This window comes from Grampus griseus (genome assembly GCF_964374135.1).
Source record: "Grampus griseus genome assembly, chromosome: 16".
NCBI classification, from domain to species: domain Eukaryota; kingdom Metazoa; phylum Chordata; class Mammalia; order Artiodactyla; family Delphinidae; genus Grampus; species Grampus griseus.
Window position 1 is genome coordinate 5,209,243 of NC_139010.1, and position 24,352 is coordinate 5,233,594.

The 24,352-nt window shown below is 44.9% G+C and overlaps 1 protein-coding gene and 1 pseudogene across 3 annotated transcripts in view; both read left to right on the forward strand.

Annotated features, from left to right (window-relative positions):
• The window catches only part of GNPAT (glyceronephosphate O-acyltransferase), a 30,999-nt gene extending 12,264 nt beyond the window's left edge, over positions 1-18,735 (forward strand). The window contains exons 3-17 of one of the 2 annotated variants that reach the window (XR_014297932.1): positions 979-1,155; positions 3,079-3,208; positions 6,281-6,408; positions 7,108-7,183; positions 7,436-7,587; positions 7,735-7,865; positions 9,331-9,554; positions 12,914-13,156; positions 14,582-14,661; positions 15,525-15,665; positions 15,942-16,041; positions 16,126-16,219; positions 16,706-16,767; positions 17,861-17,979; positions 18,232-18,735. Coding sequence is in view for 1 of the 2 variants with exons in the window: in XM_082674348.1 (XP_082530474.1) it covers positions 979-1,155; positions 3,079-3,208; positions 6,281-6,408; positions 7,108-7,183; positions 7,436-7,587; positions 7,735-7,865; positions 9,331-9,554; positions 12,914-13,156; positions 14,582-14,661; positions 15,525-15,665; positions 15,942-16,041; positions 16,126-16,219; positions 16,706-16,767; positions 18,232-18,275 (1,782 nt within the window). In the remaining variant the exon portion in view is untranslated. The remainder of the gene's footprint in view (positions 1-978; positions 1,156-3,078; positions 3,209-6,280; positions 6,409-7,107; positions 7,184-7,435; positions 7,588-7,734; positions 7,866-9,330; positions 9,555-12,913; positions 13,157-14,581; positions 14,662-15,524; positions 15,666-15,941; positions 16,042-16,125; positions 16,220-16,705; positions 16,768-17,860; positions 17,980-18,231) is intronic. The other variant, XM_082674348.1, reaches the window with a different exon arrangement.
• A 4,666-nt stretch (positions 18,736-23,401) lies between these two features.
• On the forward strand, positions 23,402-24,001 carry LOC309834722 (transmembrane emp24 domain-containing protein 2-like; annotated as a pseudogene). The gene has a single exon. The product of its transcript is annotated as a transmembrane emp24 domain-containing protein 2-like (transcript).
• Positions 24,002-24,352: the final 351 nt, after the last annotated feature.

The window sequence follows — 24,352 nt, forward strand, 5'->3', positions numbered from 1 at the left end:
GACTGAAGAGGGACATCACTGGGGACAAGGAGTTGTAAGACCGCTGCTTCTCTCAGGTTTCCAGGGAGAGGGGTCTGTAGGGACAGCACATCAGTCGGGCAAATGAGAAGCCCAGGTGCACAGAATAGGAGGCCAGGCCATTCTCTTCTCTGCTTTCCTCCAGTGCCTTCTGAACAAGCTGGCCTTTTCACCTGTGTTCTTCACCTATCCAAGTCCTTCCTGTCCCCAGGGGTCTTGGCTTTCCCACTCCCCAGCCTTCTCAACCGGCTCAAACTGGCATGAGCATTTTCTGTCTCGAGGAAGGTCCTCTCCTGGCAATGTATTCTTTCTTTTTAATGCTCCAGTTCTCTCTTTCCCTTCTGATCCTGATTCCTCAGATGTGTAGGCTGTGCGACTTCCCTGGTGGTGCAGTGGTGAAGAATCTGCCTGCCAATGCAGGGGACACAGGTTTGATCCCTGCTCAGAGAAGATCCCACATGCCGCAGAGCAACTAAGCCTGTGCGCCACAACTACTGAGCCTGCACTGTGGACCCTGCGAGCCACAACTACTGAACCTGCGTGCCTAGAGCCCATGCTCCGCAACAAGAGAAGCCACCGCAATGAGAAGCCCATGCACCGCAAGAAAGAGCAGCCCCCACTCGCCGCAACTAGAGAAAGCCCGCGCGCAGCAACGAAGACACAACGCAACCAAAAATCAATCAGTCAAATACATAAATTTTAAAAAAAAACAGTTGCAACAATGTACTGAAAGTAACTACTAAGTGTATACTCTCAGACACTAGATCTTGAGCAACAACTTATTTTAGAGAATTTGGATGTAAGCTTAAACTATATCAATTTAAATTAAGAAAAGAACATACCATTTTGAGTTATATAATAACATTGGTCCATTTGGAACTGGTCCTACTGATTTGAGCAAAAAGAATTTTGACTTTTTTTTTTTCCAGAAATTTATCCCTGCTTTCTCTTTTCTTGTAGCTTTCCAGGGAATCCCTTCAATCTGCCGAGGTCCTGCGAGAGGAAGCCTGTGGCATCCTGGATGAAATGAACCACAAACTGCGTCTGGGAGCCATTCGGTTCTGTGCCTTTGCCCTGAGCAAAATATTTAAACAAATTTTCTCGAAAGTGTGTGTAAATGAAGAAGGTATTCAGAAAGTGAGTATTGCTTGTAGAAAAGCAATCTCTTCTTCAATCCCTCACAATTCATTCAGCTCAAAGGCATCCCGCTTTGCACTCGATGAGCAGGCCCTGGTTAGCAGGTGGCCTCCAGCCTGAGCAGAAGAGACTCCGCCTCTCCGCGGGGTGTTTTTTCCTTTTACCTTCAGATCTGCAGGCTTCAGACAAACTAACGTAGTCACTTAGTTACAGACTTTACAGACTAACCTAATGTCAGATGTTCATAGAGTTACAGAAGTCGTACAAAGAAGTTCCACATATTCTTCACCAAGATTCCCCTACAACATGTTCTCTTTCCTTTCCTCACACACCTTTCTGGTGTGTTTTCCCTATAAACAAGGACATTCTCTTATGGTGTAATTATCAAAATAAGCAAATTAACATTGACACAGTGCTGGTAATACAGATCTTATTCATGTTTCACCAGCCGTCCCAGCTGTGTCCTGTATAGGCCAAAGAAAGTCCCGCATCGTGTGTTACAGTCAGCTCCCATATCTCTTTAGACTCTTTTAATCTAGAACAATTACTTAGGCTTTGTTTGTGTTTCGTGATATTACTTTTGAAGAAATCAGGCCAGTTATATTCTAGTGTCCCTTGATTTGGGTTTGAGATGTTTTTTCGATTAGGCTCAGGGCGTGTCCTTCTCAGTGTATCAGCCCAGAAGCACGTGGCCTCCGTTTGCCTGTTCCTGGTGATGGTCACGTTCGTCACTTGGCTACCGTGCTCTTTGCCAGGCTCTTGGCCCCTGTAGAGTTACTCTTTGTGCCCCTGTAATTAATAAGTATCTTGGGACAAGAGACTTGAAGGATGCTTCAGTACCCTGTTTTTCATCATACTTTCCTCCACGCGTTTTTACAGCCACTGATGTTTTTTGCTTGAATCAGTTATTACTCTTATGATTGCCAAGTGGTGATTTTTCTAATTCTGTCACTCCTGTCATTTAATTGTTTACTTTTTTCTGAAAGTAAGAGCTTTCCCTATGAAGATTATTTTTATTCATTTGTTTTTAATACCTTTCTTCTCTTACTAGGAAGCTCTTACCTTCACCGGCCTTCCTCCTCATACCTTTTAATGCTTTGTTTTTATTCAGTCATTTATTTTGCTTCCAAGTATTTCTTCCTGCTGTGACTGATTTCTAGATTGCTGACTTACGTCTGCATCTCTGTCGGAGAACGTTTGATACGGTGTTGGGAACGGGGGATGTTGCTGGCTATGTCTTGTTTGTCGGTAGGTTATGTATTTCGATTTCAGAAGAACAGACACACGTTGACACAGTGGGTATTTTTGAGACTGACAGCCCGAGGAATGGATCGGGAAGCTCGGATGCATCCCTCCCTGCTACAAGGCGCCCACTCTCCCTGACAGTGAACCCAGTGCATAAATAGAGAAATACCATTCCTTTCCTTGGTCCTAACAATTTGTAATTTTTTTTAATCTCCCTGAGAGAAGTTTTGTTTTCTCTTCCTACGAACTAACAGTCAGTCTAGCGCGGTGGCTGACAGTTGACTTTTTAATTCAGACTGACAGATCCAGTCGTAGCTCCACCGTGTATTAGAGGCATGACTATGTCACAAATGAGGAAGCTAAGGCTTAGGCCTTATGTACAAATACGTGGTATTAAACAGTGCATGTAAAATGCTTAATATGCTTCTCAACTAATAGCTGTTAGTGATCATCACCATTATTATGATGATCTGTAAAATTTATTTTTGCTGTCCTTGCGTTATGGGAGATTATTTAACTAGAACTCTGAAATAAGTTTTGTGCACGTGGTCGGGAGACAGAAAAGCATTACTCGTATTCCCTCTGTGCATACGCACAGTCTTCCGTTTTCTGATTTAAGATAGCGATTTTAATAATATGAAAGCTGAAATTATTCAAAGTGTAACATTTGTTTTAAAGCTACAGCGAGCCATCCAGGAGCATCCTGTTGTTCTGTTGCCCAGTCACCGAAGTTACATTGACTTTCTGATGCTGTCTTTTCTTTTATACAACTACGACTTACCTGTGCCGGTCATAGCAGCAGGAATGGGTATGCATTGGTTTTTTCCCTTTTTTTAATTATAAAAATTAAGGCATTCACGGGAATGATTTTAACAGTGCCGAGGTTATTTGAAGAAAATGATGAGAATAGCTTCTCCCTTCTTTCATTCATTTATTTATTTATTTATTTATTTATTTATTTTTGACTGTGTCGGGTCTTGGTTGCTGCGTGCGGGCTCTCTCTAGTTGGGGTGAGTGGGGGCTGCTCTTTGTTGCGGTGCGCAGGCTTCTCATGGCGGTGGCTTCTCTTGTTGCAGGGAACAGGCTCTAGGCACGCAAGCTTCAGTAGTTGTGGCACGCGGGCTCAGTAGTTGTGGCACACGGGCTTAGCTGCTCCGCGGCACGTGGGATCTTCCCAGACCAGGGCTCCAACCCGTGTCCCCTGCATTGGCAGGTGGATTCCCAACCACTGTGCCACCAGGGAAGTCCCTCTCCCTTCTTTCTACAAGTCCCAGTGTTCAATAGGTTGGATTCTGTCCTCTGCACTGTGCTTTACTGTGCCTACCCAGACATCAGCAAGCATATATGCACATAGGGTTTTTGGTTCAGGTTGAAAAATGAGATTATACGACCTGGATGTATTACCTGCTGTTGTTATTTTTATTTGGTAATATATCAGTGGCTATCTCTGTATGTCAATAAATAGATCTAAATTCTTTTAACATGTTTTTCAATTGTGGTAAAATGCACAAAACATAAAATTCACCATCTTCAGCAGTTTCGAGTGCACATTCAGTAGCATTAAGTTCACACTGTTGTACTGTCATCCATCCACAGAAGGCTTTTCACCGTGCAAAACTGAAATTCTGTCCCCATTAAACACTTAACTCCTCATTCTGTTCTCCCTCCAGCCCCTGGCACCCAGCACTCTCCTTTCTATTTCTGTGAACCTGGCGGCTCCAGATACCTCCTGTAAATGGAGTCAAACAGGATTTGTCCTTCTGTTGCTGGCTTGTTTCACTCAGCGTGATGTCCTCAGCCTCCATCCATATTGTAGTGTCTGTCGGAATTTTCCCTTTTTCAAGGCTGAATAATATTCCACTGTATGTATATACCATATTTTGTTGATGCATTGATCCATCCCTGGACACTTGGGTTGCTTCCACTTTTTGGCTCTTGTGATTAGTGCTGCAGTGAGCATAGGTGAACAAATACCTGTTTGAGTCTCTGCTTTCAATTTTCCAGGTATACACCCAGAAGTAGAATTGCTGGGTTAGATGGTAATTTTATTTTTAACTTTTTGAGGAACTGCCGTACTGTTTTCCACATGCAGTCACTGCACCATGTTACACTCCCACCGGCAGGGCACAAGGGTTCAGTTTCTCCACATCCTCTCCAACACTTGTTATTTTCTGTTTTTTAGGTTTTTTGTTTTTCTGTTTTTAATAATAGCCATCCTAATGGGTGTGAAGTGGCAGCTCATCGTGCGCTTGATTTGCATTTCCCTGGTGATTAGTGACGTTGAGCATCTTTTCATGTGCTTGTTGGCCAATTCTATATCTCCTTTAGAGGAGTATTCAAGTCCTCTTGGTTGTTTGTTTTCTTTGTTGTTGAATTGAAGGAGTTCTTTATATGTTCTGGATATTAACCCCTTATCAGATATGTGATTTATAAATATTGTCTCCCATTTCACTCTGTTGATTGTACCATTTGATGAGCAGAAGTTTTTAATTTTGGTATACAGTCGGCCCTCTGTATCCACGGGTTCCGCATCCATGGATTCAACCAGCCATTGATCAAAAATATTCAGGAAAAAAAAACTCCAGAAAGTTCCAAAAAGCAATACTTGAATTTGCCATTCACAGGAAACTATTTACATAGCAGTTACATTGTATCTACGATTGTTTACATAGCAATTGTATTAGGAATTATAAGTAATCTGGAGATAATTTAAAGTGTATGAGGATGTGCTAGGTGATATACAAATACTCTGCCCTTTTATATAAAGGACTTGAACATCCAGGTGTTTTGATATCCATGGAGAGTCCTGGAACTAATGCCTCACAGACTCCCCCCAACCCCAGGGACAGCTGTAGTCCAGTTTATCTGTTGTTTCTTTTATCTTCTGTGCTTTTGGTCATATCCAAGAAATCATTGCCAAATCCAATGTCATGAAGTTTTTCCCCTATATTTTCTTCTAAGAGTTTTATTGTCTTGGGTCTTATATTCAGGTCCTTGATCCATTTTGAGTTAATCTTTGTATGTGGTGTGATTTTTTTTGGTAAGGTTCCACCTTCACGTCTAACATGGTTACTGCTATATAATATTCAGGAGTGTATATGTATCATAATGTGGTAGTTTTGCTGTTACAAACAAGCTTTCAATATGTTTTCATATTAGTGCTTTTATTTCTGTAGGATTGATTCCAAAAAAGTAGGATTGCTAAGGCGAATAAATCATCTATCATCTCCTTTCTGAGCTAGCCAGGAAAGCTGGGGTCCAAGCCCACACCTTTGCTAATGGACACAGTAAGCAGTAAAGTAGAAACTGCCAGGACCTTAAGCTCTTAGAAAGCGTTTCCATCTATACAGACACGTGAGGACGTTATTGGAAAATTAGGGGAAAATGAAAAGAACTGTTCTAAAACAGGTGGTAGAACTCTTTCTCTCATTCTGGACTTGCTTTTCTTTTCTAATCTGTGCCACTGAAAGAAGCGTGGTATTTTCACCTGATGGTTAAAAAGGAAAGGTGAGAGCTGGTTTGGCCTGACTGTGCAGAGCAGGGAGGATGTATGTTGATCTGTCACTGAGGTCAGCGGCACTGCTGACTAAGGCAGTTGGCATGGTGGCATAGTTGAGGCTGTCCCATTGCCTGCTGCTGCCCCACCTCTAGCTGGTCTGGTTGTAAATGCAGAGGTGCGTGGGGAGTGGGGTGCACAAGGTAACCTCCCAGCCAGCACCTGCCGACAGAGTCCCTTCTTTTCTTAATTCCATTAGATGCTTCTTCTTAAGATTAGGGGTGTCTTACATACATGAAATCTATCTTAATAGAATCTGAGCTGAGATATTCATAGAAAGCTTCAAGGTCTGCAAATCAACATTAACCGTTGTTTCTTTCGTAGACTTCCTAGGAATGAAGATGGTTGGTGAGCTGCTGCGAATGTCGGGGGCGTTCTTCATGCGGCGGACCTTCGGTGGCGATCAGCTCTACTGGGCGGTGTTCTCTGAATATGTGAAAACTATGTTACGGGTAATGCAAATAATAACCGACTACTTGCAAGCTGTGTTTTCTTTTCACTGAAGTTTGCTCTAAGATCTTACTTAAATTTGTGACTTTTTCTTCGTTTTTGTTTTTTCTTTTGTTGCAATAGAGACTTTTTTAATATAAATTTATTTAGTTAGTTATTTTTGGCTGCGTTGGGTTTTCGTTGCTGCGCATGGGCCTTCTTTTTAGTTGCAGCGAGCGGGGGCTGCTCTTCGTTGCGGTGCGCGGGCTTCTCGTTGCAGTGGCTTCTCTCATCACAGAGCACGGGCTGTAGGCGTGCGGGCTTCAGTAGTTGTGGCTCACGGGCTGTAGAGTGCAGGCTCAGTAGTTACAGCACACGGGCTTAGTTGCTGCGCGGCATGTGGGATCTTCCCGGACCAGGGCTCGAACCTGTGTCCCCTGCATTGGCAGGCGGATTCTTATCCACTGCACCACCAGGGAAGCCCTAAATTCGTAACTTCTGAATGGACTGCTTAGCTGGTTTTTCCCCCTCGAGGAATGTGCATAACCTCCGCAATCTGTTTCCTCTGTGTGACTCTCTTGTCTAAGTTTCACTGTGAGCAGTGTTTGCTCGGAGGGCTGGGGAGGGAACTCAGGAAAAGGAATCAAAAGAAGCATTTATCACTTTGAGAGTAGGCAATGGGTTTTGTGTTTGTTTTGTTGGTTTGTGTTTTCTCTTTACAGAATGGTTATGCTCCTGTTGAATTTTTCCTCGAAGGGACAAGAAGCCGCTCCGCCAAGACACTGACTCCAAAATTTGGTAGGTTCCTTACAGACTGAGGGAAAAACACAAGCCCAGAGGCTCCAGGCGTGGTGTCATCATAGCTGCTGAATAGAACTTGACACTTTGTTTGCAAGATGTTCTTTACTTCATAAGTGTAACTGTTTCTTTAAGTTCAACTGTTTATATTTCTGGGCTTGGTATATAATGTATTCTTTTAGTATCTTCCTGCGGCCTTGTTTGCTTTCCTTTTCAATATGTTTGAACAATCATTTCTCTGTACGTTTACAGGTCTTCTGAATATTGTGATGGAACCGTTTTTTAAAAGAGAAGTTTTTGATACCTACCTTGTTCCAATCAGCATCAGTTACGATAGGATATTGGAAGAAACTCTGTATGCTTATGAGCTCCTAGGGGTTCCTAAGCCGAAAGAATCTACAACTGTACGTAAAGGATAGCCAAGCTTGATCGTACTGGAATTTAAAGAAATTAAATTTCTTTAAATTTATATTTATTTATGATGTACTTTATACACCAACTGATTTCTGAATGTATTCCTGTTTTCTTTTCCCCTGTTGTGATACTCTCAGGGATTGTTGAAAGCCAGGAGGATTCTCTCTGAAAAGTTTGGAAACATTCATGTGTACTTCGGAGACCCTGTGTCACTTCGATCTCTGGCAGCTGGGAGGATGGGTCGGAGCCCGTATAACTTGGTTCCAAGGTGCAAGGCCTGTGTTTTCATAACTGACGTAGAAACAAGGATGAATATCTGAAAGTGTAAACTGTGATTCTTGAGTTGACCACTTCTAGCACTGAAACTTGGTTATCTGAGATCACACCCCGGAGAAGCAGAAAGCTTCAATTAATATGTTCGCCGGACACTTAACTGCAGGATATGTACATTAAACATGCAAAGCCAGACAGTGCTCAAACAAACAAAACAAAACACAAAACCCATTGCCTGCTCTCAAAGTAATAGATGCTTCTTTTGATTCCTTCTCCCCAGGCTCCCTCCCTAGTACCCTACTGACTTAAAAGTGTGAAGAAATAAGCCGTTGTTAACAAGTGCATGTATGGGAATTGCTGAGCACTATTGGTAGGCCAGCCAAAGTATCTACTAAGTATTGTTTTTGATCCTAGAAAGGATTGTTTAATAATGAATGGGAGTGAGTGCCTGTTCTCAAGAAGGTTATAGTTTTGTGGCAGGGAAATATGTTAGCTTCTTCCAGCGTGCAGCGTGCAGGTACACACACACATGTGGGTTTTCTCAATGTAGAGAAACACACCCGCAGGAGTAAAGGAGACCAATCGCCTGCCCAGCCGGGCTTCCGTGACCGCAGCATCATTCATGATTCATCTGTAGCGCCAGTGGTCCCACGGCAGCTGGCAGCCTCGCTCGCAGCCTCATCAGCTGTCAGAGGCAGATGTTAGCTTTCGGCAGCCACGAGCTTTCACTTGGTCCATCTCAAGTTGGCCAGTTGTATCCATTACCAGGGAGTCCTCACTGGCTACAGCTTTCACGCTAAGCCACCTTATGTGCCTGCTGTTAGGTCCTATGCATATATCCTTGCTCCAGCCAGCTCTGGGTAGGTTCTGGATATCATCTGACTCAACGCTGGGTGATTCACGCATGAGGACTCTGTCAGGCAAGGACCGAGACGGTGCCTAGCAGGTGCCCTGAAGCTTCTCAGAAGGGCGGTGTAGCAGTCAGGCCAGCGGTACAGCCTGTCGGTACAGGCATGAGCAGTTGCCAGGCATATCATATCGTCACCTGTTAGGCGTGTTCTACAAGAGCCGTGTTCAAAGCCCTGTGGGTTCTCAGGAGACAGAGCAGTTCAGTCCGCGGGAGGAGGCATCGGTTTTCACAGAAGAAGTGATGTAGCCCACTGACAAAGCAGCAGCAAGTGTTTTTTGTCTGTTTGCTTTGGCCTGGAACCAGGGGTAATAAAACCAACCCTCTTGCCTTGAGTACTTTTAATCACCTCTCAAGAGCATAGCCCAGAGACGAATGGACAGATCCCACTCTAGTAAAGTGGAAGTATATTTTTGCAGCGTGACCTGAGAGAGTTCAGTTGGCAGAAAGTATGAGAAACCTTCTAAAGGGTCTGTCTTCTCCCATTCCCTTCTCCACTCACATTGTCTAAGTAGCAGAACTGTAATGGGTTGTTCTGTATTCTTCCTTTTAGATATATTCCTCAGAAACAGTCGGAGGACATGCATGCCTTTGTCACTGAAGTTGCCTACAAAATGCAACTCCTGCAAATTCAAAACCTGGTTCTGAGCCCGTGGCCACTGATAGTTGCTGTTCTGCTTCAGAACCGGCCATCCATGGACTTTGATGCCCTGTTGGAAAAGACTTTATGGCTGAAAGGCTTAGCCCAGGCCTTCGGGGGCTTTCTCACTTGGCCTGGTATGTATGTGGGACATACGTGGTGATAATGCTTGCTTTTTTTATTTCTTAATTTGGAAAAGTTGTAGCCTAGACGTGAAAAAAAAACCCATATAGGACTTTAAGCAAAGCATTGCTCAGAGGAAGCAAGCCTAATCTGTTTTTATCGCTCTAGGACATTGAACGTAGCGTATCAATTATTTGAGAAGAATTGTTTACATGTCATTTCTCCCTGGGAGGCTCTGAGTAGACAGAGGACCAGAACACCCTCCCTTGCTTCCTAGCAGAGTGGAGAATAAATAATGACTCTCTGTGCTCCACATATTCTTCCCTCTACACCCACCTCTTTCTTTTTCTTCTTTTAAATTTTTTTTTAAATTTTTATTTATTTATTTTATTTATTTTTGGCTGCGTTGGGTCTTCGTTGCTGCACGCGGGCTTTCTCTAGTTGCGGCGAGCGGAGGCTACCCTTCGTTGTGTGTGGGCTTCTCATTCTGGTGGCTTCTCTTGTTGTGGAGCACGGGCTCTAAACTCGTGGGGTTTAGAGTGCAGGCTCAGTAGTTGTGGTGCACGGGCTTATTCACTCCGCGGCATGTGGGATCTTCCCGGACCAGGGCTCAAACCTGTGTCCCCTGCATTGGCAGGGGGATTCTCAGCCACTGTGCCACCAGGGAAGCCCCTACACCCATCTCTTTCTACCACATTATATTTGCAACCCATTTGCCTCACTGGATTGTAAGGATTAAAGGGCTGGTCTTGGAGAACTGTATACAATTCTCTGATAATAACAACTTTGTAGAAACCTCATTGGAGTTATGAAGACTATGCCGGGAGTTTGGGATGTATATGACAATAGTTAGCTTAAGTTGTTTTCAGTCTCTGATTTAAAATTGTAGAGACTACAATTGGAAATGCAGTCTTTTTAAGACCGGATAATTATTTATAGTCAAGTATTTACTGTCCACTCATTAAACCCATACTGAGCACCTAGTGGGTGCTGGGAACTCCCAGGGGTACAAAGATGAACTAGATGCAACCCTTGTTCTGGAGGTTCTGCTGGTGTGTGGAAGACAGGGTGGGTAGTAATGTGTAAACTAGTAGAGAGGGCTCAGTGACATAAAGACAAAGAGCTACAGACAGATTGCTGGGGCTTACTGAGACTGCTGCGTAGGAAAGGGCCCACGCGCAGGGAAGATTTCATAGAAGCTACTTGAGCCCATCTTGGTGGGACGGTAGGAGCTCTTCAGGAAGACAGATGGAGAGGAGCGTTGTTAATGTAAGGATCAGGAAACACGCGATGGCGGGTGTGACAGCCCCGGGCATCCCTTGAGCTGCTGGCGGTTGGTAACATTAGAACATTGGCTCTGGGAAGGGAGTGATGGAGGCGGAGATGTGGACAGAGGCTGGATCATAGAGGCCTGCTGCCTGGGGATCTAGACTGGAGTCTGTAGGTCACAGGACGCAGACGTGGGTTTTAGGCAGCGAAGTGTGAGGGATTGGCCTTTAGCAAGCAGCCCGGTGTCAGGTTTTTTGTTTTTTTTATTGGGTGGTATGTTTTTGTTCTTTTATTTTGGCTGCACTGAGTCTTAGTTGCGGCATGCAGGGTCTTAGTTGCAGCTCCTGTGCTCGGTAGTTGTGGTGCACGGGCTTAGTTGCCCCGTGGCATGCGGGATCTGGTTCCCCGACCGGGAATCGGACCCAGGGCCCCTGCATTGGGAGCATGGAGTTTTACCCACTGGACCCCCAGGGAAGCCCCCGATGTCAGTTTTAAAGATGGACCACAGTGGGGAGAAACTGGAGGCAGGGAGACAATTGAGCAGGTTGCCGTGCGTAGATAAGAACTCAGGAAGCCGAGCCAGGCAGCAGCAGAGGGCGGTGTGGCTGAGAGAGGCTGGGAGGAATTGCCAACAGGAGTGCCGGCCAGTTGAGTGTTGGTCACCGGGAGGGAAGTAAAGATGAGTCCGAATCCCAGTATTGTTAACGGTCTGATGGGAAGCAAAGGACATGTGGACTGCAATACAAGGCAGAAAGTCGTGAAAGACGACTGTTCGGCCCAGAAACGTGTGAAAGCAGAGGCACCTGTCTTTCTAAGGTGTTGGTTTTTCAAGAGGGGATAAATAAGTGGCCAGTTCACAGCGAAAAGTACCTGTGCAGCTGCCACGACAACTCCAGTTGTTACAAAGTGAGAGCTGCTTGGTATCCAAGTACCAGAAGTCATGTAGTTATCAAACACTATTCCTAATCTAGAACATGGTATGTATATTCGGTTCCTTTTTGCTTTTTTACCCAGATTATCCCATATATTCTTAAGCATTCTGTCTAGGCCTTTTTATGATATACATATCATTATATGTACCTGTCACATAAATCATCTTGTATTATATGTATGATGTCATGTGCTGCACCCTTACCTCGAGCAAGCTGAGACAGGGCAGATTAGTCCAGAGCGGATGTGACGAGTCCGAAAGGAGAACCGCAACTCCCCCTTGTCCCTTCCGTGACACACGAGCAGCGCCCCTGCCTGGCACACCTGTCAGCCAGCTGAGACAAGGCAGGTTAGCCCAGAGCGGATGTGATGAGTCCGAAAGGAGAACCGCAGCTCCCCCTTGTCCCTTCCGTGACACACGAGCAGCGCCCCTGCCTGGCACACCTGTCAGCCAGCTCTTTGGCTCGGGTGAGCAATAAAGGTATTTCCCTTATCAAGAGTGTTGTTAAATATCACCGTCTCTTTATTAGACTTGTCATTCTAACTCCTTGGCTATCTCTAGGCCAGTGTAGTGTCAGGTGATGACTTACCGGGAACTGTTATGAGCCTGCCTCTTCAGTTATCTTTGATGTAGGAAAACCAGAAAAATCTCCTCAGTGTCCCTCTGTGCTCAGAGAGACCTGAAGCTAGAAGAGTGCCTCTCTGGGCTGCCCTCGGGTTTACCTGCAAAGTTGTAAAGCGATATCCTTGCCGTCTCGGAATTGGTCTAAGCGAGGTGTGTGTATGTGTGTGTGAAGCATGTCTTCCTGTCTTAGTATTCTTAAATTCCCATATATGTGATTTTCTTGTCCTGTACCTTGCAATTACAAAACCTTGGTTCCTGAGGAAGTGTTGGTTTTCAGAGTGGGAAGTGATGTGCATTTCAGAATGGCTGACAGATTGGGGGTAGATAAGAAAGCATGTTACATGTTCTCAGAGAGAGCTGATTTATGAAAGAGTGCTTTTAAAATATCCTTCACATATGGTATCCTTAGCCCAATTGCTGGAGCCTAAAACCCGTACCTGGCACTTTGTCGGGTCAGTAGCGTTGATTCATACTGAGCCTAAGACTCCCAGCAGTAACCTTCCCATTTCTGTGCCATTTGCTGAATGAATGGTCTGTGTGTGCGCGTAGATAATGAACTTGCTGAAGAAGTGGTCCAGTCCAGCCTTCTTCTGCATTCCAACATCGTCAGCCTCGTCAAAGACCGGGTGACTCTGAAAGTGGACTCTGGAGGCCCAGAAGTGGTCGATGGGCTTGTCTTCCAGCACGTCACTCTGCTCGTGTGCTCGGCTTACAGGAACCAGCTGCTCAACGTTTTTGTCCGTCCTTCCTTAGTAGCTGTGGCATTGCAGATGACGCCTGGGTTCAGGAAAGGTAACCTTCGGGAAGGTGGTCTTGAGTTTTGGAAGAGACCTGGCCGTTGAGTTCCATATAGAGAGCAACGTTTGAAGCCTTCTGTTATGATGCTCTGCCACATGCCTGCAGCCCACACACCAGCAAGGGATGGGACCTCTTCTCAGAGCTCATGAGGTTTTTTTTCCCCTACATACCTGGCCATAGAATTTGGGAATTGCAAGGGACCTAAGAAATCATCTCATCTCAACCTCTCCTTTTATAAATAAGGAAAGTGAGGCCAGAGATTCCTGATCCCTTAAGGATCTGGGACTAGAGCACAGCTCCCCACTTGCTGGTCTGATGCTCTTTCTCTGACGTCACTTCCCGCATCTGACAGAAGCAGACAGGGCGGGTAAACGGTCCAGCGGTGTGTGAGTGCTCAGCACACGGTAGCATTCTGGCCGCACCGAGGAGTGTAATAATGAGTAGAACTCTTTTTCACAGAAACCTGTAGTCAAGGCCAGGGGTTTTCTCCCCGGGCTGCACCTTCGAATTTTTGGAGGCTGAGTCCCATCCCCAAAGGTTTCTGATGCAACTGGCGGGGGTGTGGGCCAGAAATCGATGTTTTTGTTTTTGGCTTTTCAAAGCTCTGTAGATAATTATAAGGAAAAGCCAGAGTAGAGAAACACTGAGCTCAGCCACAGACCTTTAGCCTTGGAAGGAACCTCAGAGGTCTGGCGTTCATGCCCTCATTTTGTGAATGAGGAAACTGGGTCCCAGAGACGTCAGACAGCTTAGTTCAGGACACAGAAAACTCAAAGCTTGATCTTAGTTCTGTCTGAGGCTTCTTACGTTGGGATTTGTCCACAACTGCGGGGCACATACGTGGTCTTCTAGAGTGTTTCAGTGTGAACACCCTGAAATTGGAGGCAACCGTTTGTGTCCATATGGACGTATATTTTTCTAATGAGAAAATTCACGTCAGAAAGCTGGTCTGTAGCCGACGGTCAGGGCAGACCTACACGCCCAAGGGATAAGACAGTAGTCTCTATGATTGTGTGCCAGTGTGTCCTAGCGCTAAAGGTACAGTAGAGACATCAGCAGATATGAGTGTGGAAGGGAATGAAGGAAGCCATTCCTTTCCTTCTCTGCTAGGGAACCACGTACAGGGGAAATGAAGTGCCCTGGCTTCTGCGGAATGTGGCCTCTCGCTCGTTACCAGACTGACTGGTTAGAGACCTGGTTGTAATTCAGTCTCAACCATTGAAACTATGCTAGCCTGTAGTTTCTCTGTAGGTAAAATTTGGATTGGTTATAGCTTCCTTTGGGGGCCTTAATTCTTGTCCCTGGTATATGAATAATATGCCTTTAAAATACTGCATTTTGGAGTATCATGGACTTCTTGGTACTCCCTGAATGTTTAAAGAGCAGAGTTGTAATTTTATGTAATGAATTTATTTCCAGAGGATGTCTACAGTTGCTTTCGCTTCCTATGCAATGTTTTTTCAGATGAGTTCATCTTTCTTCCAGGAGATGCGCTAAAGGTAAATCCTTCCTGCCGAAGAGCAGGTGCGTTTGCGGAGTGAGTTCTGGAAACGCCAGGCTTGGATTCACGGGGGTGTCTTCCCTGCCTTCAAGGCTACGTGCAGCAGAACAAAAGAGAAACATGGACACTCACAGTTCAACAAACTCTGTTTTAATTCTTGGTCAGGTTTAATCAATAATTTAGGGATTATTTGGTGAGAGGAACCAAATCTTTGAACCATTAGCGCAGCCACTGTAAATAAACCAACTCTATTTTGTTAGAAAATTTAGCAACCAGCACACTTTTTCCAGCACCACTTGTTAGGATGAGTAGGCCCTTTTGCTTTGCGATTAGAGAACAGTGGTCCTGCCTGGTGGTGTAGACAGCAAGTGAAGGATCGGGCTCCCAGAGCTGGACTTCTGGCTTGCTGGGCTGGGGGCAGTGCCAGCATTGACAAGTGGGTTAAGTGTCTGTCCGTTAGGCTGAGGGCCACAGGTTTTATTCAGTAGGAAATGAGGGCAGCCGTTCTCAGCATAACATGACTCTCAGTACTTTTTGGACTTGCTACATGCACTTCTATTCAAGAGCAAGGAGTATGCTCGTCAGTGCAAAGCGAAGGAGAATCTGTGGCCCAGGTGATGATCTCTGAGGCTCATCAGGTTTTTGGTGTTCGCTGTATTTGAGGTTCAGCACTGTCAGTGTTGGAACACTGCTGCTCTGGCTCCTGTCTGACAGCCACAGCAGTCCGGGAAGGCTTGCAGAATTAGCTGGTATTTCCCTTGTTCTGCGGGCACAGGGCTGCACATGCTGAGCCCAGCAGTGGATCGTTGACCTCAGTTATAAATTAGAGGGTGCGTTCTGTCTTCTCCCCTCCCCTTGCAGGACTTTGAAGAAGGCTGTTACCTGCTTTGTAAAAGTGAGGCCACACAGGTGACGACAAGGGACATCCTAGTTACAGAAAAAGGAAATACTGTGCTAGAGTTTTTAATAGGACTCTTTAAACCTTTTGTGGAATCTTACCAGGTGTGTAAATCTTTCGCAAGTTCTCCTTCATCCTCCCATAGCAAATATAACTAAGACTTTCCTACCCTGTACTTGTTTCTGGTCTGAAGAGCAAGTGTCTTCCCCAGGTGAAAGGTAGAACTTTTTTTGGTGGGGATCAGGGGGAGGTCTTAATTCTGCTCTAATATAAAGTATCGTTCTGTCAAGAGCGGCAGGTGTAAAGTTATTTACTCTTCTCCGGTATTTGGCTGCTCTGTTTCACTTTCTGTTCCTCTCATCCTCCCTCTTAAAAATCAGATAATTTGCAAATACCTCTTGAACGAAGAAGAAGGCCACTTCACTGAGAAACAGTACTTGGTGAACGTTAGAATATTCACAGGTCAGCTTCTCCATCAAGGTGAGTCACACCTCTGTGGGTGGTAACTTCTGTTAGTTGAGCACAGAAAGGAAGCCACTAACTCTCCCTTTCCCTCTCTTTTAGGTGCCTCACAGTGTTACGATGTATTATCCTCCGATGTACAAAAAAATGCCTTAGCAGCTTTTGTGAGGCTCGGTGTGGTGGAGAAGAAGAAGGTGTAAGTAACTGTGCACGGTGCCCAGGGTGAGCTCAGGGCAGCGACAGCTCAGAGCAGTTGGGCACCAAGTCGAGAGAGAGATGTGGGAATGCAGGATCTAGGAGACATTACATCATGCTTCACTTATCCATGTCCTGGTTAGCTAAGTCACTCTGAGTTACCATGCGAATTTTATTGTGGGTGTGAATAAAAACCACATTGAAGCAAAGAAAGAAAGTGCTTTAGGCCAGCATTTTAGCTTCGACCTAATACGGAAATTTATAGGTTAATTATAAGAAAAATTGGGGGGCGGGGCATGGTGTGTGTGTGTGTGTGTGTGTGTGTGTGTGTGTGTGTATATTCTTACATATATATACACACAACTTTCAACTATTTCAAACGAGCCCTGAGGAAGCCTGTTTAAAAGTAGTCTTACTATATAAATGATGGACGTTGTCTTTTCATCCTGGTTTGTGCAGTAAGGAAGCTTGTTACTTTTTCTCCTAGAAATAATGATTATATATTTACTGTGAATGAACCTGCCACAACCAAGTTAGAAGAAACGCTTGGTAAGTGCTGCTTAATAAAAATATGCTGGGTTTGCACATTGCACTTAGCAACATATAGCAAAACAAGAAAGGATGGCACTAAATGCTTTATCAAAATGAACAGCAGTAGAGTTTTAGTATACGCAGAGAACTATTTCTGTCATCTAGAATTTTCTCAAGGAAACTAAGGAGAAAACTAGCAGAGAAGACACAGCAGGCATAAAATAGGCGGTCTTATACAACATAAAAATGATCAGCTCCTGACATAACTCATCAGGGTCCACGATCTAGACCTTTCCATCTAGTCCTAGTGAGCATCAAGAAAATTCCTCTCGTTTTGGTCCTTGGATTCACTTGCTCCCTCTCCACCCTCAGATCTCTTCTTTCCCGTGTGAGGGTCGGGATCAATGTCCACATCATATATAGACTCTGAACTTGAAATTGGGGGCTGATAGCACATCCTTAGGAGAATAATCCAATCCAGACTCTTCTGCACATCCTATCAGCTTATAAAGAAATAGTCCAGTCCCAAAAGGCGAGGCCATTTGTTTATGGTATACAGTAAGAGTCAAGACTTTTGATATAAACAGATTTTCAAGGTCAGAGGAGGTAGAGAACACTTCTCATAGGAATGATGGGGTGACTTTAGAAGGGGAGGGTGTTAGCTTTTGAAAAAAATAATTGCTGATTATATTGAAAAAGCACTAGCTCACTGAGTGGATATTCTTACAAGTAGTATTTTTGTACCTAATCGTAACTCAGTACACTTGTCAAACCTGTATAGAAGAGCTATAGATAGATGTCTGCTGGGATTAGGGGAAAACCAGGGCAGGCGTATACTTAAAGGAGAGTCATTGAAGAAAAAAGTATAGAGGGCAAAGGTATGGTTGACAGAGAGAGGGAAGGTGAAAATGCTAATTTCTTGTTGAAGAAAATACGTAGGTTGAAATCCCAGTCTTTTCTTTTTTTTGGCCTCGCTGCGACTTGCAAGATCTTAGCTCCTTGACCAGGGAATGAACCTGGGCCCTCGGCAGTGAAAGCGCAGAGTCCTAACCACTGGACCTCCAGGGAATTTCCCCCCAGTCTTCTATTTATAGTATGTCTGAACTTTCAGAATACGTGACCTTGGAACTCGATTTTGAATTTGGTGAGAGGGGCATAAACTAAAACAAACCCCGAAGCCCTCGTCGTGAGGACGACGGGATTGAGTTCTTCCTCTCAGAAGGCAGATACGTGAGTGTGAACGTACTAGACCACGCTAGACGTGAAGTTCAGGAAACATGGCTGTGGGGCTGGCCATGCCCATCGCCTCTGCGACACCTCTGCTTCTCCAGCGAAGGGTGCTGCTGTCTCCATTGGTGCTTGTCAGTCTGTAAAACTCTGCACAAGTGTCATGTGTTTCTCTTTTGCCAGTGCCTAAACAGTTGTACAAGGAAGGGCAAACTCAATATCATTTCATGAGCTGTCTGTGTCTTTCTCCCTTAGGTGGTAAGACACCAGTAGGAAAACCGGCAACTGCAAAGCTTTAATGATTGCCAAACGGTTACGGAAAAATTGGTCATATAACTACTGTCATCCAAGGACTCGTATTACAACAAAGAAGGAAGCAAAGGAAGAGACCATCTTCTCGTCCTTCATAAGGTGTCAAGAACGGCGGGCTTAGTAGAGAGGAAGAGTGACCAATTTAAGCAATCCGTGAAATCTCCACGTTGGTTAAAAAGGCATTTGTGTCCAACTCCACGTGTGTTTTAAAATAAAACAGGCTTTCGGAAACATGTTTGGAAAAACAAAGCCCAGCTCCTATTTCACTAATACTTTTTAACTTACTACATGTATTAAACTGTTACGTTGACTTCTGAATTAAAGTGCAGCATCGAGTCTAAAGGCTCTGGCTATCAAAAGAAAACTACTAGAAAGGGCATATCTGAGACTTCTCCTGGCTTTCTTTAATTAAAGTTGCCGCAAACAAGTGCACGTTTGACAGAGATCTGTAATGTGGTAGCTAGCTTACAGTAAATTTTGCCACCCAAGGGCCTTAATCAATACAACTGAATTAGAGAAAGTACATGGAACAAAGAGAAGTTAGGAGAAGTATCATAAATAGGCTTAACAATTCAAGGGAAGAAAAGTTTGAAATAAGGTGGATGAACAGCTAGCTTGACAGCCAGCCACTACTGGAAGTGACGTTTAAGCTGAGAATTAGGGTGAGAGGAGCCAGTCCTCGAAGTGTGGGCTTGAGGTGACAGGAGGTACGGGGGTGGGTGTGCAGAAAGAATAGTGATCGAAAGGTCTTGGGATTGGTTCCAAAGGACCTGAAATGTGGCTGAAACAAGAGTCATGGGAAGTGAAATTAAAAAGAAAGGCAGGTGTATTCGTCTGCTTGGGCTGCCATATGAAATACTACACAGTGGGCGGCTTAAACAGCAGAAATCTGTTTTCTCACCGTTCTGGAGGCTGGAAGTCCAAGACCAAGGTGCCAGCAAGGTAGGTTTCATTATGAAGCCTCTGTTCTGGGCTTGTAGGAGGCCACCGCCTTGCTGTGTGTTCACATTACCTCTTTGTGCATCTGGAGACAGAACAGTCTTCTCTGCTTTCTATTCTTAGAAGGGCACTAACCCTGTCAGATGAGGGCCACACCCCCATTTACCCCCTCTAGCCCTAATTTCTTCCCAAAGGCTCATCTCCAGGTACTGTCACACTGGGGAATAGGGCTTCAATATCTGAATTTGGGGGCCACCGTTGAGTCCATAGCAGCAGGGCTCAACATATGTAGTGGCTTAGAGACTCTTGTAAAACATTTGAACAGGAATATAAGTGCCATGGGAAATGCTGAAAAGTTTCTCGACCTGTGGTTGTAGGACTATCTGTATGCAAATTCCTGGAATGTGCGTTTGTTCCCCAGAGGCCAAACTGTTTCTGCTGCACATTCAGATTGGAGAGCCATTGCTGTAGTCCGTGTGGGGGGGCAGAGGGGCCCTCCGTGTGGCTCTGCTTGTTTCGGGAGCCAGAGAAGACTGGCGTGTGTTGAGGCTGCGTAAGAGCTGAGTCAGTTGGGCTGTTCCTGGCTGAGGGCTGTGTGGCACGCCAGCCGAACGGCACCGAGCTGCTGCCCTCCAGGGAGACCAGAGCAGTGGGGAGGCGGGGTCCTGGCCAACCCTAGCTGCGTAGGCATGCCTTACAAAGGATCCCTGCACACCCGGTTTGGTTACTTGTTCTCTTCTCATGCCATGAATATATGTGTTGAAGACTAAGGTGACTTTTATCTACTTTGAGACCTGTTTGTAATGCGTTTCAGGTTTGGGGACAAAGACCTTGGAGTTTGGGGTGCACGTGGCTATAGACTTGTCTCCTGGCCAGCTCTGGCATCAGAACCACACAAGCAAGCAGACAGGAGAGGTAGGAAAACGGGGTGCAGCCCAAACCAGATGAGGCCTTGCAGCAGAGGGAGACAGCTGTGGGAGGGGGCAGGGGGCACTTCTCCCCTCTCAGTCTCCTCAGACCCTCCCAAGTCACCCAAGTCAACCTAAAGTCTCAGTCAAAGAACAGCACGCGTCATATGCTGTCAGAGCTTCAAAGCGTGTATGCTGTGCCCGGCTGCACAAGAGCTCCTGCACACGCCGCAGCTACAAGCCACACTGCTGTCCCTAAGGCCTTCCCCTCCACACCCCCGCCCGACCTATAAATTCTGCAGCTGCCCCTGCTTCGAAGTAAGTAAAAAGACCCTTAGCATCTGGTTTTCCAGGACAGTCTCCCATCCAAACAGTATAATGTAGCAGCTAAGAATGCAGGGTCCAAAGCCCAACTGGCTATGAAATCCAACTCTGCCGTACAGTAGCCCTGTGTTATGTGGGATTTGCTTAAACTCTCAGAGCCTCGGTTTCCTTATGCATAAAATGGGGATGATGCTAATACCTCTTGAGTTGTGAGAAACGTGTGTCAGTGAAATGTTTCAAAGAGTCCTTGGCAGCAAGGGTAACCTGTTATTACTGCTACTCCTGACTGGGACAAGCCCTCCTTGGCTTCTCAGAGTAAATGAGATTGGGTGCTTCTGGAGTGGTCATTGTGGCCATAGGCACTCGCATCCCTGACTTAGAGCAGGTCTCAGCCCAGCTGTTCAGCCCAACAGCATTATGGGGTGGTGCATTGCTCCATCTCTCTCTCTCCTCTCTCTCTCTCTCCTCTCTCTCTCTCTCCTCTCTCCTCTCTCTCTCTCTCTCTCTCTCTCTCTCTCTCTCTCTCTCTCTCTCTCTCTCTCTCTCTCTCTCTCTCTCTCCTCTCTCCTCTCTCCTCTCTCCTCTCTCCCTCTCTCTCTCGTTCTTTATTTAAAATCACCATCCTGGTGAGACCCAGTATATATATGTGCTATATACACATGTGGATGAATATTTCTCGATGTTTTAGTTTTTCTCCTTATGTGTTTTTCTTTTCCTTTTTCACCGCTCAAATAATCAAGCTTCATTTTCCTTGTCTTGGGGGAAGTTAGCAGCGGGGTGGAAGGCAAAAACATCACCCACAAAATGTCTCCCTCTTAGGCTTTTTGGCTTTTGTTTTCACTGATTTAAACCCAAGGCAGAAAATGGGATTTTCAGGAAGAAGCAGGGCCCCAGGAAAGGAGCAGGGGGAGAGATGCCTGCTTCCTGCCCACTGCCTCTCGCCTCCTGCACCTGGCCCTGAAGTTCTTCAGAAAGCAAGAAGGTCTTGGGGCCGGGGGAGTTGGGAGCGGTTTGTCCTGCGGGACTCCATCTACTGTTGAGTCCAGAAATCGACGCTGGGTAGGGGCGAGGGCGGCAGGCGGGGTAGGGTGGGGAGAGCCAGCATGGAGAACCCAGCCCCTGGGGTTTGCCTGAGGGCCACCTTCATAGTGACAACAAGGAAACCACATATTCTTAATAGCCTCCACGCGATAAAAGATACTCTGTAAAGGGGACAGTCAGACAAAAAGAGAGCTCAGGTAAAATAAACATGAAAACGGGAAATGAAAAACTCAGTAGAAGGTTGGAAGATGAAGACATTTCTCACAAACTAGGGCAAAAATAGATGCTGAGATTCAACATGCATTCCTGACCTAAAAAAATTAAAACCACAACTCTTAGTTAACTGGAAGAGATGATCACTTCCTTAACATAATGATCAAAAGCCAACATCAGGCTCTGAGGGGAAAAAAAACAGGAAAAACACTTCTAGTAGATACATATCTGGTATAATTTCTAATTCCTTGACATTAATATCAAGCAAAAACTATGATTTAACATAGTTTTGGATGTTCAACTTAATATAGGATATTAAGAGAACTCCGTAAGATGTATAAAGATTTAAGAGGTAAAATTATCCTTATTTGGGTGATGTGATTATATACTGGAAAACTCTTAAAGATTTCATTCACAAAAGCATTACAGTTGAAGTACCAAGGAATAAGCTCACCAAGAAACGTGCAAGATCTACCTGAAGAAAAGTGAAAATGCTGCTGAAATATGAAAGTACACGTGCATAAATAAATAAGATTCAAAATTATGAAGATGTCAAATTTCCTTAAATTAATCTACATTCGATATGATTTCAATCAAAATGCCAACTCTTGGAGGATGGTAAGGAGTGTCATTAAATTATTCAAAATGCAATTTGAATAATAGACATGTAAGAATACTTAGGAAAATACTGAAACAGAAGAATGAGACCAGTCCTACCAGTTATTAAATTATAAATCTACAATTAAAACAGGTTGATAATGGCACAGAAATCAAAATATCAGTGAAACAGAACATAGAGCCAAAAATGTACCCAGATACACATCTAGTACAACTATAATAAATTATTAAAATGGCATTTCAGGGCTTCCCTGGTGGCGCAGTGGTTGAGTCTGCCTGCCAGTGCAGGGGACGCGGGTTCGTGCCCCGGTCCGGGAGGATCCCGCGTGCCGCGGAGCGGTTGGGCCCGTGCGCCGTGGCCGCTGGGCCTGCGCGTGCGGAGCCTGTGCTCCGCAACAGGAAAGGCCGCGGCAGTGAGAGGCCCGCGTACTCCCCCCCCCCAAAAAAATGGCATTTCAAGTAAGGTGGGGGAAAAGAAGCATGATTCAAAATTACTGCAGCAATTTGCTAATTATTGATAGTTGTGGGAAAATGGGATTCTTACATCATTCTTTAAAACAAATTACAGACGGAGCAAAATTTCAAATACTACAATATACTAAATTGCTAGAAGAAAAGCATGAATGTTTTTGGAATCCAAAAGCGAGTAAGGCCTTTCAAAGTCTGACCGAAAACATAGGAATCACACAGAAAAAACACAGATAAGTCTGGCTTCATAACAGATTAACAAATACTGTACTCCAAAAATAAATAAATAAATAGATAAATGAATAAATGACAAACGAGGGGAAAAATATCTGTAACACTTAGTACACATGAAAAATTAATTTCCTAAATATACTATAAACTACAAAATCATAAGACCAAGATCATCTAAGAAAAGAATGGCAAAGGACAGACGTAGGGAGCTTAATAAAAAAAAGAAATACAAGGTTGCTGAATGTCACTCATAAAAATTACAAGAAAAACTTGGTAAGTTTTTTTCACAGATGAGTAAATCTTATTACAATCGGAATATTCTGGAGGCCGCAGTCCCGGTCCTGGGTCCTGGCTTCGGGCCCAGCGCCACCATGAGGACGCTCGCTGAACTGCTGGCCGCCCTCCCGGCCACGGCCTCGGGCTACGTCGTCAGCATCGGCGGGCATGCCAAGGAGTGCTTCTTCCAGCGGGTCACCTCGGGCACCGAGGTGGGCCTCATCTTGGAGGTGGCCAAGGGCAGCTTCCTGGACATCGACGTGGAGATTACAGGGCCTGATAATACAGGAATTTGTAAAGGAGACCGGGAGTCCAGTGGGGAAATACACATTGGCTGCTCACGTGGATGGAACGTAATAAGTTTTGTTTTAGCAATAGGATGTCCACTGTGACCCCCAAGACAAAGTGATATTCACAGTGATAGTGGGGAGGCTCCAAAAGGACAGGACATGGAAACAGAAGCTCAACAGAACAAGGCAGACGAAATGATTCATGAGCTCACAGTGGCGACGATGGCTGTAAAGCGTGAACAGGAATACATGGAAGTTTGGGAGAGAATACACAGAGCGATCAATGACAACACAGAGAGCAGAGTGGTCCTTTGGTCCCTCTTTGAAGTTCTTGTTCTAGTTGCTATGACACTGGGACAGATCTACTACCTGAAGAGATTTTCTGAAGTCCAGAGGGTTGTTTAAAAAGCCTTTTCCTGAAGATCCCAAATTCATAATTCACTGTTTACCAAACATCCTGGTCATAATAATGTCATTAGTTTCTCCGTTTTTATTTTCTGAACTGTACATTCACAGCTTCTGTTTCTTTGTGATTAACAGATATTGGGGGAAAACACTTTTTGGGGAAAGTTATAGTGAAAATTTGACATGTGATTGGCATGATTTCACATTTGAATTCTTCCTTCATTATACAGGTCCTTCCAGAACTCAAACACTGTGAGTGGAATATAGGTGTATAGTCCTTACTATATCTTCTTTCCTTTTGTTTTCATCATAAAGTGCAGTTTGTTCAGGATAGTACTTTACTGATAGCAC